General features: G+C 44.8%; 3 protein-coding genes across 5 annotated transcripts in view; 1 reads left to right on the plus strand and 2 right to left on the minus strand.

Annotated features, from left to right (window-relative positions):
- The first annotated feature begins 495 nt into the window (after window positions 1-495).
- LOC111969088 (low choriolytic enzyme-like) lies at window positions 496-9,822 on the plus strand. The gene is made up of 9 exons (XM_024147272.2): window positions 496-606; window positions 939-951; window positions 1,567-1,641; window positions 1,738-1,914; window positions 1,986-2,103; window positions 2,367-2,545; window positions 2,845-2,914; window positions 9,301-9,425; window positions 9,689-9,822. Coding segments are annotated over exons 1-9 (858 nt in total). The 5' UTR covers window positions 496-507; the 3' UTR covers window positions 9,691-9,822.
- A 904-nt stretch (window positions 9,823-10,726) lies between these two features.
- LOC111969559 (FAS-associated death domain protein) lies at window positions 10,727-12,218 on the minus strand. Its single transcript, XM_023995735.1, has 2 exons — window positions 11,870-12,218; window positions 10,727-11,435 (listed from the first exon to the last, which is right to left on the minus strand). Exons 1-2 carry the CDS (start codon window positions 12,165-12,167, stop codon window positions 11,146-11,148), a joined length of 588 nt encoding a protein of 195 aa, XP_023851503.1. The 5' UTR covers window positions 12,168-12,218; the 3' UTR covers window positions 10,727-11,145.
- Window positions 12,219-15,645: 3,427 nt separating this feature from the next.
- LOC111969232 (anoctamin-1) overlaps window positions 15,646-20,168 on the minus strand; it is a 54,126-nt gene continuing 49,603 nt past the window's right edge. For all 3 annotated transcript variants that reach the window (XM_070445351.1, XM_070445352.1, XM_023995240.2), the window contains exons 24-25: window positions 16,352-16,457; window positions 15,646-16,191 (exon numbers count right to left, since the gene is read on the minus strand). In XM_070445351.1, coding sequence (XP_070301452.1) covers window positions 15,979-16,191; window positions 16,352-16,457 — 319 coding nt within the window. In that variant the 3' untranslated portion in view covers window positions 15,646-15,978. The remainder of the gene's footprint in view (window positions 16,192-16,351; window positions 16,458-20,168) is intronic.

Consider the following 20,168-nt stretch of genomic DNA (forward strand, 5'->3'; position numbering starts at 1 on the left):
CTAACTTTAAATAAGAGGCTTCATTAATTGAATTACTTATATGCATCCTGAAAAGGTAGAATGACACACAGAGAAGGGCACACCTGTTTGGAAAACCTCAAGGTCAACCATATTTAGCCATGATATGATGTCATGGTACAAAATGTTTACATGCACACCTCACACATGTCATGTTTCACACACGTTTCAAGGAGTTCCTGCAGAATTTCCACATGACGTGCAGCAACCTTGACTCAATATGACATTTCCTTACCTGTCAGCATATATTTGTGCCCATATTCACTTATTTGTGGGTCTGTTATCTATATCTACGTGTATATTCCTGAGGAAAGAGTATAAAAACGACGCTAACTACTTCCATTTGACCCATTCCTTCTCGGAGCTCTAAGGTAAGCACCGTGCTCAGTGTTCATACTGTATGTGTGTGAGCTTCAATGACTAACACTATGGCTKGTTTTAAGGATTGTCCCTATATGGTTGTATTTATCCTACAGTCCTTTTGYTGCCATGTTTGTGTTGAAGTTCACTGTGGGTCYCCTGACCCTGATGCTGGTGTCCTCTGCCTGGGTTGAGGAACTGACTGAGGTGAGTGACACAGGATACGAAGCTACCATGCCATAAGATCGCTGCTTTGCTAAACTCAATCGAACAGTCAACGCATATTCAAAGTAACACTAGGACCTACTTGGACCCCAGTAACATTGGGACCTTAAAAATACTTCACACAATAATGCTCCAATGGTATTATAGTTTTGGCTATATACTCCAGCATTTTGAATGTGAAATTATACAATGTCTATGAGGTTAGCGTGCATATTGTCCGCTTTAATTTGAGGGTATTTTCATTCATATCGGGAGAACCGTTTAGAAATTACAGCACTTTTTTGTCCAAACGTCTATTATGTGTATTAAATAAGTATTTGGTCCCATATTCCTAGCACACTGTGAAGCGTGTGACTCTACACATTTGTTGCATGCATTTGCTGTTTGTTTTGGTTGTGTTTCAGATTATTTTGTGCCCAATAGAAATTAATGGTAAATAATGTATTGTGTCATTTTGGAGTCACTTTTATTGTAAATAASAATAGAATATGTTTCTAAACACTTATACATTAATGTAGATGATACCATGATTACAGATAATCCTGAATGAATCGTGAATAATGATGAGTAAGAAAGTTAGACGCACAAATATCATAACCCCCCCCAAAATGCTAGCCTCCCGTTATTGTAATGGTGAGACGTTAGCATGTCTTGGGGATATACTATTTGTGACATGGATGAAAATACCCTCAAATGAAAGCTGACAGTCTGCACTTTAACCTCATAGTCATGGTATCATTTCAAATCCAAAATGCTGGAGTACAGAGCCAAAACAAGAAAAAATGTGTCACTGTCCCAATACTTTTGGAGCTCAATGTATATTCATGTATTGTGTTCTTCATGAGTTCATATACTCTATGTTAATTTTATATGTATATCTCACATTACCAAGCATATAAATAATAAAAACAATGTCATGTCATGATTTAGCAGACTTAACAGATCCTATGTTCTTTCTTACAGAGAATGTTGTGGAAGAAGACACCTCTACTGAGCTCTCTGTTGGTGAGCTGCTGACCAGAGCCGACAGRGACCTCAGTAAGTTGGTTCAATGCTCAAGGAATAAAGAGAATGCAGATTAATTATTTGGGACTAGCACCCAGAGTAACCTGTTCTCCATGTTCTTTACCCAAGCACCCGAGGCCGATGAGCCTACTCTGATGGGTGACATTGCCATGCCCTCTGAGAAGAATGCTAAMCCCTGCACCGCCACCGGGTGTCTGTGGCAAAAGTACAGTGATGGAAGAATCTGGATGGCCTATGTCATTGCCAACACTTCTGTAAATGTTAGCTTTTGTATGTTGAGATATTGTACAAGCAATACAATCATTTCACTACAATCATTTCCCTATCTCTTGTTGTTAATTTGATCTCTATAACAGCATCTCGTGAGATAGCCATCACCCAGCGTGGTCTTGACTCCTTCGCCGAAACCACCTGCGTCCGCTTCTTCCAGTGCCAGAACGAGAGGGACTACCTCAGCATTGAGTCTCGCAGYGGGTGAGCCTAAATTTCAATAACATGATTAAACAATTCGAATATCACATCAATACATACGTAGTTGAATTTCCCTTTGAGGATCATAATCCATGCAATATTTGTTTTTGCAAACCTGCACTGTCAGGTGATCCCCACCACTTTTATCTCTTATGAACACATTACCCTGAGGTTTCYTAAAACCCTTACAATGAACTRGATGATTAGGGTAGGYCCTACTTCTGGCATTGGATTGGTGCACCTTGACCCTCTGCTCTTCTCCCAAGATGCTACTCCTATGTTGGCCGTCAGGGTAACACCCAGACTGTGTCTCTAGCCCGCCAGGGCTGCCTGTACCACAGCACCGTCCAGCATGAGCTCCTCCATGCCCTGGGCTTTAACCACGAGCAGACCCGCAGCGACCTTGACAACCACATCCATGTCTACTGGGAGAACATMATTGATGGTCGATACCATGCATTTATCCTGTTTCCCTTTAATTGACTTTCACTTTACATGATAAGAAACYGCCTCTATCTCTAACGGCTAATTCTAACAAAAGACAATGGATTTGTTAAATTGTATATTTTGGGGCCTGCGTAATACTTGTCAGCCAACCTGCTTTTTGTTTTATGAGCTGTTGAGTCATCTATAGATATAGAGTTGTTCATTTCCGTTATCTATTGTTGTTCATTTCTATTTAATATTGTAACTGATTGATCTTGCTCATAAAGTGGGGTGAAACACAGCCTATCAGCTCTATGAACATGAAGTACCACTTCCACAAGATCGCCAACCTGAACCAAGGTGTTAAGAGCCTCCTTAAAGGAGGGAGGTGCAGGAATCAGGAGCAGGAGAACAGGAAGTCCCAGTGGCACAATCGTTTATTTAAGACGTCCCAACTCAGCAACAACATGGGGGAGAATACGCCCAAACGAGGTTGCCACCCACAGGGAAATAAACGTCACACACGGAGGAGAAACCTCTACTCCTAAACACATACCAAACGGTACAAACTGCCGTGAAAAGAAAACCCCGTGGTGCAGACACGCACCACTAACAAAGATACCACAGMAAACAATCCCGCACAAAGACTAGCAGGCAGCGGAGGTAAATAAACCCCCCGAAATCAACTAATAGGACACAGGTGTAAACAATACAGACAGACACAAACAAAAAGGAAAAATGGATCGGTGGCAGCTAGTAGGCCGGCGACGACGACCCCCGAGCACCGCCCGAACAGGGAGAGGAGCCACCTTCGGTGGAAGTCGTGACAGTACCCCCTCCCTGACGCGCGCCTCCCGCAGCGCGCCGACGCTGGCCTCGAGGACGACCCGGAGGATGAGACGCAGGGCGATCCGGATGGAGGCGGTGAAACTCACTCAGCAGAGATGGGTCCAAGACGTCTTCCACCGGCACCCAGCATCTCTCCTCCAGACCGTACCCCTCCCAATCCACGAGGTACTGCAGGCCCCTCACCCGATGCCTGGAATCCAGTATGGATCGCACTGTGTACGCCGGGGCCCCTTCGATGTCCAGAGAGGGCTGAGGGACCTCCCGCACCTCAGCTCCTTGAAGCGTACCAGCTACCACCGGCCTGAGGAGAGACACATGAAACGAGGGGTTAAAACGGTAATAAGGGGGAGGTGTAACCTATAACACACCTCATTTATTCTCCTCAGGACTTTAAATGGCCCCACAAACCGCGGACACAGCTTCCGGCAGGGCAGGCGGAGAGGCAGGTTTCCGGGTCGAGAGCCAGACCCGGTCCCCCGGTGCGAACACCGGGGCCTCACTGGGGTGGCGGTCAGCGCTCGCTTCTTCAGCCCGTTTCAGTTGCCCGTGGACGGCCTCCCAGGTCTCCTTCGAGCGCTTCACCCAGTCCTCCACCACAGGAGCCTCGGTCTGGCTCGGATGCCACGGTACCAGGACCAGCTGATACCCCAACACGCACTGGAAGGGCGAAAGGTTAGTTGAGGAGTGGCGGAGTGAGTTCTGGGCCATCTCTGCCCATGTTACGTACCTCGCCCACTCCCCTGGCCGGTCCTGGCAATACGACCGCAGAAACCTACCCACATCCTGGTTTACTCTCTCCACCTGCCCATTACTCTCAGAGTGAAAACCAGAGGTCAGGCTGACCGAGACTCCCAGACGCTCCATGAACGCCCTCCAAACCCGGGACGTGAACTGGGGACCCCGATCAGAAACTGTCTACCGACAGGTGTGACCAAGGCCGCTGTGGAATGGGGAGGGGTTGTAACTTCCCTCAGGGCAGGTGTCTAGGAGCCTTGCACTGAGCGCACACTGAACAGGAGGAGACATAAACCCTCACGTCCTTAGCTAAAGTGGGCCACCAGTACTTCCCCCTAAGGCTTCGCACCGTCCTATCGATACCCGGATGACCAGAGGAGGGTAACGTGTGCGCCCACCGAATCAACCTATCACGAACACCAAGCGGGATGTACCTCCGTCCAGCTGGACACTGAGGTGGAGTAGGCTCTGACCGAGATGCCCGCTCGATGTCCGCGTCCACCTCCCACACCACCGGCGCCACCAGACAAGAGGCCGGAAGTATGGGGGTGGGATCGATGGACCGCTCCTCTGTATCATACAGACGGGACAGTGCGTCTGCCTTAGCTTTCTGGGAACCTGGTCTATACGATATCGTAAATCGGAATCTGGTGAAAAACATGGCCCACCTTGCCTGGCGAGAGTTCAGTCTCCTCGCCTCCCGGATGTACTCCAGATTACGGTGGTCAGTCCAGATGAGGAAAGGGTGTTGAGCCCCCTCAAGCCAATGTCTCCACACCTTCAGAGCTTTTACAATAGCCAGCAACTCCCGGTCCCCCACGTCATAGTTTCACTCCGCCGGGCTGAGCTTCCTCGAAAAGAATGCGCAGGGGCGGAGCTTCAGTGGCGCGCCCGAGCGCTTTGAGAGCACGGCTCCAAACCCAGCCTCGGATGCGTCCACCTCCACTATGAATGCCAAAGAGGGATCCGGATGAGCATCTGAGCTCCTAGAGTGTGCGGCTCTCCTTTATTTTCAAGTTTTCTACTCTGCTAGCCAGCACCTTGCCTAAATAGGTGTGCATTTCTTTTTCTTCTAGATGGATCCGGATGAGCCAACACGGGAGCATCGGTGAACAGAGTCCTCAAGCGACAAATTGCTCTGTCTGCCTTCAGCCGACCACTGCAGACGCACCGGTCCCCCCTTCAGCAGTGAGGTAATGGGAGCAGCCACCTGCCCAAAACCCCGGATAAACCTCCGGTATAATGGCAACCTAAAAACCACTCAACCTCCTTTTACCATGGTGGGAGTCCGGCCACATTACGCACGGCTGGCATGCCATCACACTCAAGCACACCAACCCTGATGTTGAAATGCATAACCAAGAGGAGACGCCTTGCTTGGGGAAAACGCATTTCTCGCCTGACGGTATAGTGTCAGCTCCAACATGTCCGCCAAGTACCTGCGCACAAGACCATGCGCGACACCGCGTGTGGCAGAATATATCAAAATGTCATCGATATATCGCCACACACCTCCCGTGCAGGCCCTGAGAATCCGTCTACAAAGGGATGGAAGATACTGGGGCATTCTTCAACCCTGACGGAAGACGAGGTATCATAATGGCCGGTGTGGTACTGAATGCTGGTCTTCCACTCATCTCCCCCGATATGCACAAGTTTATCGCACTCCTGAAGATCCAGTTTTTTGAAGAGGCGTGCTCCCGTGAAATATCAGTCGCCGTAGCGATGAGAGGTGAGCGGGTAACTCTACCCCCACCGTAATAGAATTTAGACCTCGTATAGCTCAATGGCCACGACCAGACCTCCCTCCTTCTTCTTCACAAAAAGAGAACCTCGAGGAGGCGGGTGACGGGAGGGCCGAATGTACCCCCTGCCTCAAGATATCAGACATATGTCCATAGCACCGCATCCTCTGTGACAGGGGAACACGTTGAAAACTCCTGGGAAGTGCGGCAGTTTACCTGTGGAGGTTACGCACAATCCCCGTCGGATGAGGTGGTAATTGGGCGCCTCTTTACAGAAGGCGATGTGCCAAATTCGGCATACTCGGGGGGATGCGCAGCGGTGGATATTTGGTCTGGACTCTCCACCGTCGTTGCACCGATGGAAACTCCCACACACCTGACCTGACATCCTCTGACCACTCCTTTAGAGCCCTCTGTTCCACGAAATATGGGGTTGTGAAAGGCCAACCAGGGGAATATCCAGCACTACTGGAAACGCAGAGAATCTTGAGTAGAGACTAATTCTCTCCTCATGACCCCCCCTGCGTAACTATGACCAGTTGAGCCGGGCCTCCCTGACACCCCTGACCTAACTGGTTGCTCTAGGGAGTGCACGTGTGGGAACGTCGTTTGTCCATCTGAACAAGGGGAATCCCTAACCTATGCGCGAAAAAACTGGTCCATAAAATTTCCCCGCTGCGCCTGAATTCTACTAGGCTCATGCTGGAATGGGAAAAACTCAGGGAAAGAAATTAACACATACAGTGGGGAGAACAGTATTTGATACACTGGCCGATTTGCAGGTTTTCCTACTTACACAAAGCATTACAGGTCTGAATTTTATCATGAGTACACTTCAACTGTGAGAGACGGAATCTAAACAAAAATCCAGAAAATCAAGTGTATGATTTTTAAGAATTATTTGCATTTATTTGCATGACATAGTATTTGATCACCACCAACAGTAAGAATTCCAGCTCTCACAGACCTGATTAATTTTTCTTTAAGAAGTCCTCCTGTTCTCCACTCATTACGTGATTAACTGCACCTGTTTGAACTCGTTACCTGTATAAAAGACACCTGTCCACACACTCAATCTCAAACAGACTCCAACCTCTCACAATGGCCAAGACCAGAGAGCTGTGTAAGGAAATCAGGATAAAAATTGTAGACCTCACAAGGCTGGGATGGGCTACAGGACAATAGCACAGCAGCTTGGTGAGATAGGCATTAACTGTTGGCGCAGATATTAGAAAATGGAGAAGTTCAAGATGCGTCATCACCCTTGGTCTGGGGCTCCATGCAAGATCTCACCGTCTTGGGGCATCAATGCTATCATGAGGAAGGTGAGGGATCAGCCCAGAATACACGGCAGGACCTGGTCAATGACCTGAAGAGAGCTGGACCACAGTCTCAAAGAAACCATTAGTAACACACTACACCGTCATGGATTAAATCCTGCAGAGCACGCATGGTCCCCCTGCTCAAGCCAGCGCAGTCCAGGCCCGTCTCGAAGTTTGTCAATGCCATCTGGATGAATCCAGAGGAGGAATGGAAGAAGTCATGTGGTTCTGATGAGACAAATATAGCTTTTTGGTCTAAACCCACTCGCCGTGTTTTGGAGGAAGAAGAAGGATGAGTAACACCCCAAGAACACCATCCCAAACCGTGAAGCATGAGGTGGAAAATCATTCTTTGGGATGCTTTTCTGCAACGGGAAGGACTACTGCACCGTATTGAGGGAGGATGGATGGGGCCATGTATCGCGAGATCTTGGCCAACAACCACTTTCCTCAGTAAGAGCATTGAAGAGGGTGCTGGCTGGGGTCTTCCAGCATGTCACGACCTTGAAACACACAGCCAGAGCAACTAAGGATTGGCTTCGTAAGAAGCATCTCAAGGTCCGGAGTGGCCTAGCCAGTCTCCAGACCTGAACCCATAGAAATCTTTGGAGGGAGCTAAAAGTCCGTATTGCCCCAGCGACAGCCCGAAACCTGAAGGATCTGGAGAAGGTCTTATGGAAGAGTGGGCCAAATCAATGCTGCAGTGTGTGCAAACCTGGTCAAGAACTACAGGAAACGTATGATCTCTGTAATTGCAAAACAAAAGGTTTCTGTACCAAATATTCAGTTCTGCTTTTCTGATGGTATCAAATACTTATGTCATGCAATAAAATGCAAAATTAATTACTTAAAATCATACAATGGTGATTTTCTGGATTTTTGCTTTTTAGATTCCGTCTCTCACAGTTGAATGTACCTATGATAAAAATTACAGACTCTACCAGTGCTTTGTAAGTAGGAAAACTGCAAAATCAGCGTGTATCAAATACTGTTCTCCCCACTGGTTCATGTGATACAACAGGGGCTCTGGTTGCCTGGTGCTGACTCACTGGGTGCCCGAACAGTATCGGCCTGCCGCTCGCTCCCGAACGAGCTCCTCAGCACGGTCGGCAGTGTGCCCTCTTCCGAACACATTCCGTTGCAGGAGAGGCTCCTCCTCCAAATCGCCCTCGCTGCAGCACCCCTTAACTCCATGGGGATTGGAGAGAGAGCTGGGGGGTGGGAAACCAACAGGACCCAATCCCGACGCCCGCGCGTAGCCAGCAAGTTGTCCAACCTATGGACTGCTAGCTCCTCGGACGTCCTCCACGTAAGCTGCACCTATAGTGGTCAATCAGGGCCCTGTCGTTCCACCCTGCGCCGGCGCCAAGGTTCCTTGAACTCCAGAGTGAAGTGCTTGTGCGCCTCGTCTCCTGCCGTAGATGGAACAGAAGCTCACCCACCGCTCGACCTCCAGGGGGTGGTCGAACAAGGCCCGGAAGCGGCGGGTGAACTTCTGGGTAGTGGTCCCTCGCCGAGTCTGGTCCTATCCCAGACCGCGTGGCCACTCAGAGCTTTGCCTGACAGCAGGAGGACGAGGGTGTTCATGCGTCTCACCTCCCGAGGGGCCGGGGTGCACGGTTGCCAGGTAAGCTCCAGCTGGAGCAGGAAACCCTTGCACCCGGCAGCTTCCATCGTACTCCCTCGGAGCGCGAGCGAATACCGCTGGGCCGGATGACGCCGATGAAGGTGGTGGTGCTGGTTGGAGTGTGGCTGGTGGAGGGGTAGGCAGGCCACCCCTCTCCCATCTCTCCATCGTCGCCATCACTTGATCCATGGCGGTCCCGAAACGGTGGAGAACGGTGGTGTGGTGTTGCATGCGCTCCTCCATGGACGTGGAGAGCGTGTCAGCTCCTGCTGATTCCATAAGTGGTGCGGGATTCTGTTAAGAGCCTCCTTAAAGGAGGGAGGTGCAGGAATCAGGAGCAGGAGAACAAGGAAGTCCCAGTGGCACAATMGTTTATTTAAGACGTCCCATACCTTCCTCAGTGTCCTTTCATTCAGGCCAAGATATACTGTAGCTTCAGCAGTGACATTGTTGAGTAGGCCTAAATTGTGTTGCATTGTGATTTGTGTGGTTACAGGTATGCCTTCTCCAAGAACAACCGCCCCACCATGGAGCCCATCCCCAACAACAATGTGTCTTTCGGCGAGGCCACCCAGATGAGCAAGAACGACATTGACAGGCTGAACAGGCTGTATGGCTGCTGTGAGTACTGCCACACTGAACAATTTACTGTTCATGGGTTTGGATGATTAAAATCTAGGCCAAGGCTGCATGACCGGAACCAAACCTCCTCGTTCCACTCCCTTGGATGCCTCTTCCCCAGAGCTAACATAGCTCTAATATATCTAKAGCTTAATAACAATGTAAGAATTGTGACATTGAGGGTGGGAGSATATATCACACTGGACATAGCTTTATGTGTATGATTAAATAATCACTATTTTYTTCTCTTTTCCCCCCAATAGAAACAGTTGGATACCTGTGGTCTCACTTCCGATGGACTCAAGATCATCCGCTGAAGGAGTAGAGTGACCTCTAGTGGTAGAACTATTAATGCAATTTGTCTCTAATAATCACAATAAAAATCTGATCAATTGAAATCAAAAGCTTCATCTGTATCTATAATTCCATTTCAATACAGTTCTCCAAATAAGTGTCCATACAACACGCTTTACTCAACATAAGTATTCTAACATGCTGACCAGACACGTCACGTGCGCGAGCGTCGCAAAATTAATTTTGAAATCCATGTTATTCAATTATTGCACCCACACTGCTCGCGCGCGCCAACGAGCGTCTGCGATGCCAAGGGCTTAAATAGAACTCCTTTCTATTTCTGATGCAGATCGCGCTGCAAGTCCTGCCTCTCCCATCTCCTCATTGGTTTATAGAAGCAGGTACCCAGGTGCCATCTACTCATTGGTTATACCCACATGGGTGATTGAAAGACGAACTGTTTTGCCGGTCGTCGTGGTAATACWATGAAAGTTTAGATGCCAATCACATATATACGTTCAAAGATGAAAAAGCCTGGAAGGAGGAGAGATGACTAGAAACGATTCGGTTGGCCGTTTTGTGTGGATTAATTGTCGGAGTAGAGGACCTTGTGCATTTCAGGTAAAATAACAACTCAATGTTTATATCCCAGGACAAATTAGCTAGCAACAGCAAGCTAGCTAAATAGGACAAATTAGCTAGCAAGAGCAAGCTAACTAGCTAAATTGCCATACATGTTTAATGCTTTTTGACCTGTCCCCAAATTAATGTCATTGGTTCAGAGTTTGTTTTGATATTTTAACCTGCGTGTCTTGATCGCGTTTGTTGTAGGGGGACAAAATACATTTATGCACGATAGCGCACGATGGCGCATGCACGCAGTCGGTTTGGGTTCCGTGTAATGCTTTGGACAAGTATTACAGCAACTATGGAACATGTTCACAGTAACCCCAAACATAAACATTTGTGGGTTTTGTTGAACTTGGAATGGCATGACTACAATCATAAACAAATCAATTTTTGAGTTTACTTCAACATTAAATAATTAGAAAAGTATTTTCACCAGCTTGAGGGAAACAGACTTCTTCAGATTTTTTTTATACTAATCTCAACAGTGGATACATCAATATCACATTTAAATGCACATTATCTATACAATTTTATAATATCCATAGTTTAATCAAGTTTCTCCCAAATTCCCTTACAATATGTAGTAGGAATGTATGTACCCAGAGTGCACTGGGCTACTCTCCATAAAATTATACTGGCCCATGAATATACTGGTATACCAATATTGCCAACAAATTGTGGTGATTTACTGAATCTTATAAAAGCACCAAACTCATTGTGAAAGCAATGAATAAATAATCCATTGAGTAAACAACATAAGAGGCCTAAGAAAAGATGAAGATTGTTTGCCACACTTTCACTGTCCACCATTGGCATTAAGTTTTTCAAGTTCTGTCTGTATCAGATCAGCAGTGTAGTTCTGATCACAGGAGCGAAGGGCCTTTATCAAAGTGTCTGTTTTGGCCTCAGCTTTCTGCATTTTCCGCCATTCCTTCAAAAGCTCCACCACTTGCTCTTCCAGGTTATTCGGGTGCTTCTGCGCGATATGGTCCAGTTTGGCCTCTGGCAGACCAAGTTTACGACCATATGTTCGCCACTTCCTTCCAATTTTGTTAGTGATCACTTCTGTTGCAATGTCAAGTTTTGCTGGGAAAAGAGAAGATGCCATGGAATGTAAATAAGTCAACTACAAAAGTMATATTTCCAACACAATGCACTATATACAGTAGGCTATACATTATCTGAGGCATACAGTTGCATTTTATATTTGCCCTCAGAGGAAATACAATACACTGGCAAACATTTACTGTATGGGAGAGCATGTCAGAAAGATAGTGACAATGTAGCCTAACATCTTTCATAGCAGTTGTGACAGGGTTCATAACATGTAGCCATGATCTCTGATACATTCTTACACGCATTCAACAAGACATTGGTCCTCTGTAGAATTACTAAGCAACACCTCCACTTTACAGTAACTGTTGAAACAGGCGTCACAGCCCAAKAACAAATGGCCTATGCTATGGTATTTCAACATTTTTCCATTAATATTCGGGAGTGGGGAAAACCACTTAATTTACCTTGCTCCTCATCGTTAGGAAGAGAATTCGGTGATCCAGCATATTGACTTTCACAGTTGGTAAGTTTGTCCGCAAGATCTAGGCGCCCAATGTCTGTCAAAAGCGAAACTAGAAATACTGTGTTGTCAGGTCCAAGTTTATTTCTTTCCATTAGGACCATGAAAAGTTGTAAGCCACTGGTCATCTTCTCGAGACGATTTTTTCCTATTTCTTTAATACACAGGAACTTCATTTTCTCCAATTGATCACCAACAAGTTCACCTGAAATATTCAGCAAAAGGCTGTTAAACGTACTCATCTTGACTGTAGTGAACCAAGTAAATATCTCACACGACAGGTCTTCTTCTTCTTTGGGATTGGGTTGGCGGGTCGCATCCAACTTTCAAGGTGCATACACTGCCACCTACTGTACTGTAGTGGGAGGCCAGGCACGGCCTAACTACATTCAATTCTCTTAATTAGTCCTGTTCCTCTAAGAAAATGAAATAGATCAATAGACACCACTTCCCTCCTGTTGTCTCCCCCCACTACACCACCCAAACCCCAACCCTGTCCTGCCTCTCTAACCCTTTCACACAATCTCTCACTATCTACGTCATTCAATTCACAAAATAATCAACACATGTTCCACTGTTTCCTTCACTAAACACTCATCACACATACCTGTTTCATGTCTCCCTATCATCCACAACGTGRCATTCAAACCTCAATGCTCAAACCATAGTCTACTCCACACAACTTCCTCTCTCCTACATCCCATACTCCCCACATCGTCCTTTACTGACTGATGCATGCAATAAAATTGCCTCACCTTACTACTAGCATCCCACTCCCTTTGCCAAAGATCCAGCCCTTTTACCCGGATCAAGGACTTGACTTCTCTGCGGTCCAGCGGGACCTGAATATCTACCCCCCCTTCTCATTACCCTCCACACCCACATGGGTGGGAACCCTACAAAAAACGACCACCACTCCCACCCTCTCCAATCCCATTAACTTCACCATCATCTCCCATCTCAAACCTACAATCATGACCATCATCTCTGCCCCATAAACTGACACAATCAGTTAACCGCTTACATGCTCCAACATTAAAATCTGGGATATACACCCCAGCCCCCACCCTTCCACTGACTGTATCCTTTGAACCATCTCTATATATCCTTAAAAACAAATAAAATGGATTATCTCTACATCTCTCCACACACCTTCTCACGTCCTCACCCCATCCTCTCCTAGACTCAGTCATGTCCACGTACGCCCTCTGCTTACCCTCTCCTTGCCGCACGCACGCACGCACGCACGCACGCACGCAACCGCAGCACACGCACGCCGCAACGCACGCACGCACGCACGCACGCACGCAGCACGGACAGCACGCACGCCACCCACACACACACACACACACACACACACACACACACACACACACACACACACACCAGCTCTTGCCAATGTTTCGCTTTTGATTTACACTGGGGGTGCTTTTGTTCCATGTTCAGGGTGAAAATGTTGTATTGCATTGCTAACAGTAGACATCAATTCTATAACGAACACATGATACAAATACATATACACTTCTCATAACTTGTATTATTTTATTGTAATTAAAATATCCTAAAACTTTTACTTTAGGCTGACAGACCTCTAGTGGAAATATAAGCCTGAAATATGAAATRAATGTAGTACTATCCTATTCAAATATAGTTGTAATGTTGCTGTACAATTCAGGCAAATATTTAAACACCAAGTTTTTCTCTACTGCTCTAGTATATCAAGATGAATATCAAGGATTGAAATATCTAAGTATCAGTTGGGAATAAGATGCCACTAGCTCAAAAGTAGTATTGTGGCTGCCATTCAGCATTGGCCTATAAGTCATACAATGAACATAAAATATTAGTAGTTGAAAAAAAACAAGAACATGTCCTTGCATCCGAAATTAAAATATGAGGTGATGCAATATTCTGCAATGGCCTAACAAATACATTTTAGACTATGTTAATGGCCATCAGAGTTCTTTCTATAAGCAAAATGAAAGACATCTCATATAATCAGTATCCAGGAGTAATGTAATATTCCAAACATATTATATTGCAAGAGGTCAATGTTGATACATTTCAATACCGTAGACACACAAAATAGAAATTGAAGACAGTTAAATATCATACATATCATTGAAAATATAAAATATATAATAATTGTTAATTGTGAATAATGTAATACATTCCAACAGTCTGGGTGGCAGGTTCCATGTCATTCCATTGAAGTGAAGTATCTACATTTTTTTCTGTTTGATCAGAAGTCTCATGGCACAAAAGAGACTAAATCAAAGGTCTGTCACATTCCTAAACACAGACATARAATTACAGATCCTACTGTATAAGAAACAGTGGTCACAAACAAGCAAAACATGACATGGTACCACAAAGGATATATATATTTTTTATTTTCTAGTTTGCTTTTGTGCTTCATTTGTAAATATGTCCTTGGTTTGATCATGAGGTTTTAAAAATGCTTTTAATAATGTTGTTTTTCTTGTGTTAAGAAAAAATGTATGAACGTTTCTCCTGTTTTACAAACCATATACACTGAGTGTACAAAACMTTAGGAACACCTTCTCTTTCCACAACATAGACTGGCCAGGTGAATCTGGGTGAAAGATATGGTCCGTTATTGATGTCACCTGATAAATCCATTTCCATCAGTGTAGATGAATGGGAGTAGACAGGTTACAGAATCATTTTTAAGCCTTGAGACAATTGAGACATGGATAGTTTGTGTGCCATTTAGAGGGTGAACTGGCAAAACAATAGATTTAAGTGCCTTTGAACGGGGATGGTAGTAAGTTCCAGGCGCACAGTTTTGAGTGTGTCAAGAACTGCAACGCTGCGTTTTTTTTAACGCTCAACAGTTTCCCTTGTGAATCAAGAATGGTTCAGCACCCAAAGGACATCCAGCCAATTTGACACAACTGTGGGAAGTATTGGAGTCAACATGRGCCAGTAACCCTGTGGAATGCTTTCGACACCTTGTTGAGTCCATACCCTGATGAATTGAGGCTGTTCTGAGGGCGAAAGGGGTGCAAGTCAATAATGTTTTGTAGACTGTGTATATTGATAGGATTCAATATTGACTATGTATTGGATATGCATTAAATAGTACAGTTTACTTACAAATTATATACAAAATGAGCTGACAAAATMCCTTCTTCCTTTCCTTGAAATAGTTGTTGACATGATCATCGATGCTTGGCTACTGTTTGACAAATAAAAGTAATCTCGCTCTTTTTTCCATAATAATATCATCACGTAGACTATATACGCAGTCTAGCCAACAGCGCGCAGATACGTTGGCTAGAGCGCACTTGCCAGTACCAGAATTGGCACACTCGCTATATAAAGTATAAAACATTTTTGTGAGAAAACATCAGTAAATTTGAAAATGTGATGGAAACCTTTAACTTGTAGGCTATTTTGTGTTCGGTATGTTGGAATTTAACCGCAAAATATATTCTTATGTGCACTAAGTCATCATGCACATACTTTCATCTGCAACATGTACATTTGATGGAAACATCTCTGGTGGGAAAATGTGCATATTGTTTTTATGCAGATTGTAGAATATTTGCATGAAAATCTGTCGCCAATTGGATGGAAACCTAGCCCATGATAGATATGATTTAGTATAATAACAAACAGGACATAAAACACATGACATAAGGGAAAATTGGCATGGTAAACAAGCAGAATGGCAAGCTCCTTTACCTGATCTCAGTGTCTTAAAAAGGCAAAAGTTACAAAATAAAAACATTAGCTAGCAAAATTGCATATTCAAAAAAGATCTACATGTTTTCCTGCATTGTATWATTTTTGTGCAAAAGAGARAAAMAGCMCTYTGAGCYWTCTGCCTGATACCTGGTTCACCAAAGGTTGGGCAATGACTTGCTATAAGTCAGAATGGGTGCACGTGCAGAAGCCTGCCAATAACTGCCTCCCTCTTTTCTTGAGTAGGCCACTGTGTATGTGGAGTGTCCAAGTCCAGACAGGGGGGCTGAAGGTTTTTGAACAGACCAGATGAACGGGCAGATGGAGCCGCCCACCAGGGCACTAGCAGTTAGAAGGTGTATGTGAGGCAGGGCGAGATCGGGGCTGAAGAGGACTTTGGTTGGCGTGGCTGTCTCGGAGGAGCTTTTTGCCCTCTTCCTCCTTCATGAAGAGCTCCACCATGAGGATCTTCTCCTTGTGCATCTGCAGACTTATGTCCTTGGGGATGTCTGGGATCAGCCAGTCAACAAAGTCACTCATCAGCATCACCACATTCTAGAAGGAGAAAAGATGGTACGGATCGAGGCATTTCTTTCACAATTCCTTCAATAAAATTCCAAAAACAGTCATTCAAAAGGATATGACAAAATGCTTTCAGCATAAAAAGATTGAACCCTCAATGACTCATATGTTTGTTTTTGTTTAGGCATCTGACCTGAAAAACAACGACAAAGGCCAGCCGGCAAGCCAGTATAGCCCAGAACTCCTTGGAGAGGTCATAGGGTGTGTTGGACCACGGTGTCTCTCTGTAGTCCTTGTATCTGGAGAGGGGATAGAATTGGCAAAATTATTTACTATAAATGACAACGCATCCAACCAGTATGATAGACTTCACACACATTCTCATGATGTAACACCTATTTGAAACAAGGCACAGTAAACATGTCGTCCCCCACGAATGATGCAGCGCCCCCCACTTGTAGGACAATTAATGGCAACAATTTCAAACGGGGGAGATTATACGGACACGCCTGGTGCCCAAATTGATGATGAGAGTCGACTGGAGACAAATGGATTCGGTTCAGTCAGTCGTCCTGATGAGCCCTTCCCAGCTAGCTAGTTGATGCTGGCTAGCTGGCAGCAACAGCAGCATGGCTCTAGTTAAAACTTGTAAAAGAAAGTTATGTTTTTTTCGAGGGGCGAGGGAGAAAACACTTGCAGTATTGGTTACCATCTGGATGTCATCGTGACATGCCAATAAGCTAACGTAATGACAAGTCGGTGTGAATGACAAGAGCAACAGTGTTATATCGAGGTATTTCCCAGTTACCAATGTTGCTTCCCACTGGGCAGCAGTTGCTTCACCGGTCAGCTGTATCACATGTCGCTGGCGGTAGCTACGTTAGCTACTTTAAGGAAAATATTTTTCATATATTTTTATTTTATGTTTAGCTCAAATAATATAATWAAAAAATATGCATTAAGGTGTCATGTCAGAAACATGGCAAAAAAAATTGTAGACATTAATAAATGCTTATTTTTTACAATGGTGGGGTAGCGTCAAGACGGATGTGCGGGGGCTTCAAAACAGCGCACTCTGTCAGTCATCTAGTGTATATATGCACTGAATAAAAATATAAACACAACATGCAACAATTTCAAAGATTTTACTGAGTTACAGTTCATATAAGGAAATCAGTCAATTGAAATAAATTCATTAGGCCCTAATCTATGGATTCCACAACTGGGAATACAGATATGCATTTGTTGGTCAAAGATACCTTAAAAAAAAAGTAGGGGCGTGGATCAGAAAACCAGTCAGCATCTTGTGTGACTCATGCAGCGCGACACATCTCCTTCACACAGAGTTGATCAGGCTGTTGATTGTGGCCTGTGGAATGTTGTCCCACTCCTCTTCAATGGCCGTGGGAAGTTGCTGGATATTGGCGGGAACTGGAACACGCTGTGGTAAATGTAGGTCCAGAGCATCCCAAACATGCTCAATGGGTGACATGTCTGGTGAGTATGCAGGCCATGGAAGAACTGGGACATTTCCAGCTTCCAGGAATTGTGTACAGATCCTTGCGATATCGGGCTGTATATTATCATGCTGAATCATGAGGTGATGGCGGCAGATGAATGGCACAACAATGGGCCTCAAGATCTTGTCACGGTATCTCTGTGCATTCAAATTGCCATCGATAAAATGCAATTTGTTACTTGTCCGTAGCTTATGCCTGCCCCTACCATAACCCCACTGCCACCATGGAGCACTCTGTTCACAATGTTGACCTCAGCAAACCGCTCGCCCACACAACGCCATACACACTGTCTGCCATCTGCCAGGTACTGTTGAAACTGGGATTCATAATTTGTCYACTGAAGTAGGTTATGACGCCGAACTGCAGTCAAGTCAAGACCCTGGCGAGGACTACGAGTACGCAAATGAGCTTCCCTAAAACGTTTCTGACAGTTTGTGCTGAAATTTTTCGGTTTTGTGAACCCCCAGTTTCATCACCTGTCCAGGTGGCTGGTCTCAGATAATCCTGCAGGTGAAGAAGCTGGATGTGGATGTCCTGGGCTAGCATGGTTACACATGCTTTTTGTGCATATGGAAAATGTCTAGGATTTTTTATTTCAGCTCATGAAACATGGGACCAAAACTTTACATGTTGCGTTTATATTTTTGTTCAGAGTATATAGATCATTGTGCACAGTGTTTCCTTCTCTCCCGCTTGCCGACTGCCAAGCACTGCTGAGGGAAGTAGCTCGATAGTGTAGCCAATATCATCACGCCAGTGTGACAGCTAAAACACATTTATTGGAGTGATTTTCACCCAAAATGTACAAAATGTACATTAACATATTTTGGGAAGGGAAAAACAAACAATTACTCTGATAAAAACAGAATGATTCTGGACACTCTCCCAAGTCCCCACTATGGCAGACAAGTTTTAAATGATCACTGAATTTTCTAGCCACAAGCATAAACTAGCTAGCTGGGGAAGGATCATTAGGATTACTGACTGAACTGACTGAACCCAATCTGTTCGTCCCTGCTCAACTCTCACTGCGTGACATACGTCATCAATTTTGTGAACAAGGTGTGTCTGTATATCCTCTCCCAATTCAACCTAGRCTAACTGAAAGTAACAAAACATGTGGCCGTTATAGTGCCACCGTGTGGTTGATATGAATGTTCTTGAGTCTTGAGAAGGGTTGCAAAGAGACAATATATTACTGTAAACTTGTGAAGTTTACCAGTATACAACCAGAATGTTGGTTTCATTCAAGGATTATATGTAATCTATCACAAGACAGACTATTACAGGTGTCTGTAATTATCTTTGGCCCTCTGTGTGGTGAAATATATGAAATAATGATTCTTTTTTATAGAACGACAAAGCTGTTAAACATTATCCTAAACCATCCTAAACCATCAAGTGAATACCATTGGTGTTTAATATGAGGGTTTCAGCATGATCCCTTTTATTATATACTTGTATTTATTTTGTATTTACTTTTCACTGAAGCTKGAGASTCATATCTCCCTCACTAGCTTTAAGTACCAGCTGTCAGAGCAGCTCGCAGATCACTGCACCTGTACATAGCCCATCTGTAAACAGCCCATCTATCTACTTACCTCATCCCCATACTGTATTTATTTATTTATCTTGCTCCTTTGCACCCCAATATTTCTACTTGCACATTAATCTTCTGCACATCTACCATTCCAGTGTTTAATTGCTATATTGTAATTTACTTCGCCACCATGGCCTATTTACTGCCTTACCTCCCTTATCTTACCTCATTTGCACTCACTGTATATAGACTTTTTTTTYCTTATGTATTATTGACTATGTTTTGTTTATTCCATGTGTAACTCTGTGTTGTTGTATGTGTCGAACTGCTATGCTTTATCTTGGCCAGGTCGCAGTTGTAAATGAGAACTAGTTATCAACTAGCCTACCTGGTTAAATAAAGGTTAAATAAATAAATAAATAAATAAAAATACTATGTCAATATGTACACTATATATAAAAAAGTATGTAGACTGCTTCAAATTAGTGGATTAGGCCCCTTAGTTCCAGGGAAGGGAAATCTTAACACCACAGCATACAATGACATTCTAGACGATTCTGTGCTTCCAACTTTGTGGCAACAGTTTGGTGAAGGCCCTTTCATGTTTTAGCATGACAATGCCCCCGTGCACAAAGTGCGGTCCATACAGAAATGGTTTGTCGAGATCGGTGTGGAAGAACTTGACTGGCCTGCACAGAGCCCTAACCTCAACCCCATCGAACACATTTGGGATGAATTGGAACGCCGACTGTGAGTCAGGCCTAATCGCCCAACACCAGTGCCCGACCTCACTAATGCTCTTGTGGCTGAATGGAAGCAGGTGCCCGCAGCAATGTTCCAACATCTAGTGGAAAGCCTTCCCAGAAGAGTGGAGGCTGTTGTAGCAGCAAAGGGGGGAACAACTCCATATTAATGCCCATGATCTTGGAATGAGATGTTCAACATCATCA

This window comes from Salvelinus sp. IW2-2015, linkage group LG10, assembly GCF_002910315.2.
Source record: "Salvelinus sp. IW2-2015 linkage group LG10, ASM291031v2, whole genome shotgun sequence".
NCBI classification, from domain to species: Eukaryota; Metazoa; Chordata; class Actinopteri; order Salmoniformes; family Salmonidae; genus Salvelinus; species Salvelinus sp. IW2-2015.

What these genes read in the sequence shown, in the direction of transcription:
- LOC111969559 (XM_023995735.1), bottom strand. Translation starts at nt 12,167, where the DNA reads ATGAGTACGTTTAACAGCCTTTTGCTGAATATTTCAGGTGAACTTGTT. An exon ending in TCCTAACGATGAGGAGCAAG is followed by an intron (nt 11,436 to 11,869) that starts GTAAATTAAGTG and finishes CTCTTTTCCCAG; the next exon opens with CAAAACTTGACATTGCAACA.